The 5,059-nt window shown below is 39.9% G+C and overlaps 1 protein-coding gene across 1 annotated transcript; it reads left to right on the forward strand.

Moving 5' to 3' along the window:
• The first annotated feature begins 726 nt into the window (after window positions 1–726).
• On the forward strand, window positions 727–4,087 carry LOC123159320 (MADS-box transcription factor 34-like). The gene is made up of 4 exons (XM_044577149.1): window positions 727–1,694; window positions 2,582–2,705; window positions 3,323–3,398; window positions 4,065–4,087. The coding sequence occupies exons 1-4, from the start codon at window positions 727–729 to the stop codon at window positions 4,085–4,087; spliced, it is 1,191 nt and encodes a 396-aa protein (XP_044433084.1).
• The last annotated feature ends 972 nt before the right edge of the window (window positions 4,088–5,059 follow it).

Below are 5,059 nucleotides of genomic sequence, written 5' to 3' on the forward strand. Positions count from 1 at the left end.
CTACCTAGCTTAACCTGACATCTAAAGAAAAGGGTCGGTCCATATCTTCTAGATGGAAGTAATTATTGCCTTGGAATGTATGCGGCCATAATTACGTTTTCAGTTACCATGAATCACTGGTGGTCATCTAGTAACTTTGGTCAATCCTGAATATATGAAACCACATTTAATTCACATATAGGAAAAATTGGTAGAACTTAATTCACACAACGTGCATGACCAATCGGTTTAATTGCGTGCATATCTTTGTAAATAAGTAATTTCAGTTCATCTATGCATTATGAGATAATTTAAGTATGTTACTTACTGACTTTTTTGATAATACGTAACTTGGTTACAATTGAACGTCGTTTGGATAAGCATCCATCTTTAGAACATATTAAACTTGAAAATTAATTTGGTAACGTATAGCTAAAATAAGCATATCATGTTAATAAGATTCATGTGGCTCTTGAGAGAAACCATTCTTTTATCGCATTTTTGGCTCGGCCGACTACTATGAGCATTCCATGTGTTAATTTCAGAAATATTGTGTTTTAATGATGCATTTATGAAGCACCTCCTTATCCTATCAACTTACATTTAAAAGTTTCTGGATTAGCACGCTGCATCTTCCTCGTCTTGGGTCTCTTGGCTGATCCTCAACTATAAATCTATCCACCCTTATTGCTTTCAACTCACCAAAACAAAGCAACTCTCCTTTGCTGCTTTATCCCTTTGTTGGAAATGGCTCGCAAGAAGGTGACCCTCCGGTACATCCTCGATAAAAAGTCTAGATGTAGTACTTCAAAGAAGCGGCGTGAGGGCCTACGAAAGAAGGCGGAGGAGTTGGCCATCATGTGCAACGCCAAGGCATGTGTGCTAGTATATGGCGAGGGTGAGGCGGTACCGCAGGTGTTCCCGTCCCCCGCTGAGGCGGTGCCTATCCTGAACCGGTATAAGAATATGCCGGAGGGGAACTTCAAGAAGACGGTGAATCATGAAGGCTTTCTCAACCAACATTTTGACAAGCTCCAGGCCAAGGGCCACAAGCTCCAGGGCGTCTGTGAAGACAACGAGACCAGAATCCTCCTGCACAAGGCCATGCTTAGAAGCAACCTCTCGAGCCTTGATGGCCTCAACATCGAGGATCTCACCAATGTTGGCCGAAAGCTAGAGGTGATCCTCCAGAGCATGGGGGAAAGAATCACAAAAATTAGCGGCCAACCACCTCTCTTCCAGCCCCAGGAGCCATACATCACCAACACCATGGACATGGGGTCTCCAGCAATGTATCACACGCCACCGCCAGCTCCATACGTCACCGACTACATGCACATGAAGTCTCCGTCGACTTATCAGGCACCACCACCAGCTCCATACATCACTCACAACATGGACATGGGGTCTTCGATGATGTATCCGGCAGCATCACCAGTTCCCTATGGCACTAGTGGCATGGATATGGGGCCTCCCATGATGTTTAAGGCTCCGCCGCAACAACAAGAGGATTCACTTCACATGATGAGGTATGGAGGAGACCTCAACGCCCTGGTCTATAGTGGCCACAATTCTAGTGGCCATAATGACACCAACACAAGCATTGTCTTCCATAGTGGTGATATTCACCCGAAGAGGTCGTTTGAGGTGGGGTTCGGTTGGCAGTTCGGTGGCGCTGATCCTGAAGCTTCTTCTTCAAGTCCTTTCCCCCCAATGTAAGCAAGGAGAAGATACATGTAATCCCATTAATAATAAGTGACATGTAATCTTGGTTGTGCTCTTTGAGCCCAAGCATATTTCATTTAGTCATTGCAATTGTTATTATGGATCTCTTCAATGGTCTGTTTGTTTGATCTCCGTGATTTAGCTGGTCCCAACTTCTATGTTGCACCTACTCTTTGTGTAAACATGCATGCTTTTTCAGGCATACCTTTTTTTATGATAGTTTTTGTTGACCCTTGACGTCGCATCAAGTGATACAACCATGAAGAGTTCACTCCTGGTTTCTGCATAGCTAGATGCGCACAACATATAAAAATCTACCATAGTTCTAGGAAAGTGAAAACACATGACATTGTTTGACACAAAAATAAGAATAACTTCAAGAAATGGAGGACCAATCCGATGACTACACCTTCACCCATGTTACGTAAAGAACTCCTTAAAAATCACATCTTCTATTGTGACATGCCTAAGCGGAGCTATATCAAAAACACCTAGGTATTGGACGCTAAGTGGGGGCATTTCCCAACCACGAGTCCTCCCAATACCTAACATGTGAGCAATCCTCGACAGTGATAGTTTCGGACTAGAGAATAAGTCATCTTCGCTTCATAGAAACAACCAAAAAGTGGGAGTCCTCAGGTTTCCTCTAGACCTAGGATAGAATCTTAGAGCCTATCTATATAGTACTAAATATATCATGGCATACCTCATCCTTGGTAAGAAGCTTGAATAACTATTTATGGATAATACATATTTGGGAATTTCTCTCCATGCCAATCTCGAAGGCCTAATACCTTTGAAAATGAAATTAATGAGCTCCTTCGAAATGTTCCAATATATTATAACAAATATTCCTATTTACTAAATGGCACTTTAGCACATTACCGAAGCAATCCGTGAGGCATTCGGAGACCACTGGAAAGGCGTATCCGACAAGAAATGCTAAAGGGGCAATGGAAAATGAGGTTCTCAATGGTCTCTTCAACAACATTACATGGGATGTAAGCATAGTTGTTAGTGACATTAAATATTCTCCGCTTTTGCATATTTAGCGTATTAAGCCTATCATAAAGAAGCAACCATAGAATACTTTTAACTCCATTTTGGCACTTCAAAGAAATACATCACGTAAATAATCATATTAGAAAGCACAGAGTTGGGAAGGAGATGTCCTCCACCATAGGGAAAATGCACCCCTTTCGAACTATTGAGACACTTTATATTCTTTCCTCTATGTGTTTCCACTCCTACTGGTCTCTCACAGGTAGAAACATTTCTATTATATGCAACAAATTCTTATTTCTACTTGACCTTTAAAATTCTACATTTGGCACTTTCTCTTCTTATGGTATATAAGTAAATGGATGTGCAAAAGAGGCTAGAAGAGAGGTAGAATTGCTTCAATGTTCAAGGACTAGCACGATGATAATAGGATGGCAAATGGAGTGAGACGATACCCACGATAATGGGATAAGGTGAATGAGTACAAGTGCCATACAAGATATGAGTCATTGCTAGAGCTATAGATAATAAGGAGACAAGGTGTATACACTTTGAGTTTACCAAGTGGTTCTATGTTTTCAGTTTGCCTAAATGATAAGAAGATATGTGTTTTTAGGTGGCATCCAATTCTAAACATGTAATCCCTCCATGTTTTACAAACTGCAAACGGGCATGCCTAAAGCATGGAGAAGGTAAGTGTGGTGGTTCACATGTTTTTGGGGGTGTCATGACAATAATGAGAGTGGATAAATGAAGTTATAGTGTCATTCAGAATGATTTCAAAATTCAAGTTAAGTGAAAATTTAAGGACATACATCAAGGCTAGATTTATGTGACAGAAACAGAAGAAAAGTATGATTGTTTTAATGTTGTTTCATTGCTAGAGGCAAGGGAATAGAAAAAAAATCAAGCATAGGAATTGCACCCCATAAGTGTCGTTCAGTTTATAGAATGATGCATCGGTAATATGGTACATGTTACTTATAACTGGCCTTTATTTAATGTTTAACATGCTACATTCCATGCCTGAGTATTGAAACGGCAAGAACATGATGAGGGGAGCGGGGGCACGTTTCATATGTTAACTAGTGTTACAATATTGAGAGGAACTACTGTGCGAAGATCTAGGTAACTAATAAATAAATGATAGGCAATAACATGTTAGCGGTAAGGGGACAAGTCAATACATCTAGTCAATCTGACCTACAGTCGGATGGACGAAAAATCGGATGGCAAATGAAAGTATGTACTTCTTTTGTAAAATATGACGATGGATCAAACCAAGAATATCCCTTCCCTTTATTAGTATGTATAGATAGTATTGATCTTGTAAATTGATAGTTATCCTTCGATGATAGGTATTTATCTTGTGAAATGCTAGTTGTGCTTGGATGATAGTGGTACTCATCTTGTAATTTGCTACTGGTATTATTGGTTGTGTGCATCCTAGCTATGCAAATACTGGGTGTGCGCTCATTGTACTTGTATCCCCTTGATGCTTCATTTTGAGCCAATAAAATCCACCTTTGTCAAGAAAAGCTAGTGGTATTGATCTTGGAAATTCATAATTAATAGGTATTGATCTTGTAAAATACTAGGTGTGCTTGGATGATATGTTTATCATGTAAATTGCTAGTAGTATTGATCTTGTAAATTGTAGTTGTGCTTGGATGATAGGTATTGATCTCGTGAAATGCTAGTTGTGCTTTGGATTGCTAGTGCTTATGGCTATAGTTGATCTTGCAGATTGTCCAAAGTTCACCACGTCCAAATTTAGTTCTTGGATGATAGTGTATTTATCTTGTAAATTGCTAGTTGTGTTTGATGCTTATATTGCACTTGTAAATATCCCAAGGTTAAATATTCTCTAACAGGATATGGCATGGAAGGTATGTATGTATAGGTGCACAAGAAGCCTTTCGAGTGGACCATTGTTCATTATCTATCTGGTAGAGGGGTTCTTAAGTTCGATGGTAACAAACTGTTCTTTTTCATACACTTGTAACCATTTGTGTTTTTCTTTTAGTACTTTTACCATTTATCTAATGCGTTTTTCTTTTGCTTTTGTTGCACATATTGTCACATGCAACATAAGGATGCAATTTAATGAATTAATAGGAGGGAGTGTGCTCTTTGAGGGTGTTGGGGGGCACATACAACATTGAACTGGAGAAAGGATCAAAAAGGATCCGCAAGGGAGGTGAAGGATGGGACTTGTTCATTACTGACAATGGTCTAATAGGGGGAGAGGGGAGAAATGATATGTTTTTCCATGAGAGGACCAATGCCCAAGATGAATATTCTCTATGCCGACAATGGCGAGGCTGGCGCATTTGATTCTACCGTCTTCACC

Source organism: Triticum aestivum, chromosome 7B (genome assembly GCF_018294505.1).
Source record: "Triticum aestivum cultivar Chinese Spring chromosome 7B, IWGSC CS RefSeq v2.1, whole genome shotgun sequence".
Classification (NCBI taxonomy): Eukaryota; Viridiplantae; Streptophyta; class Magnoliopsida; order Poales; family Poaceae; genus Triticum; species Triticum aestivum.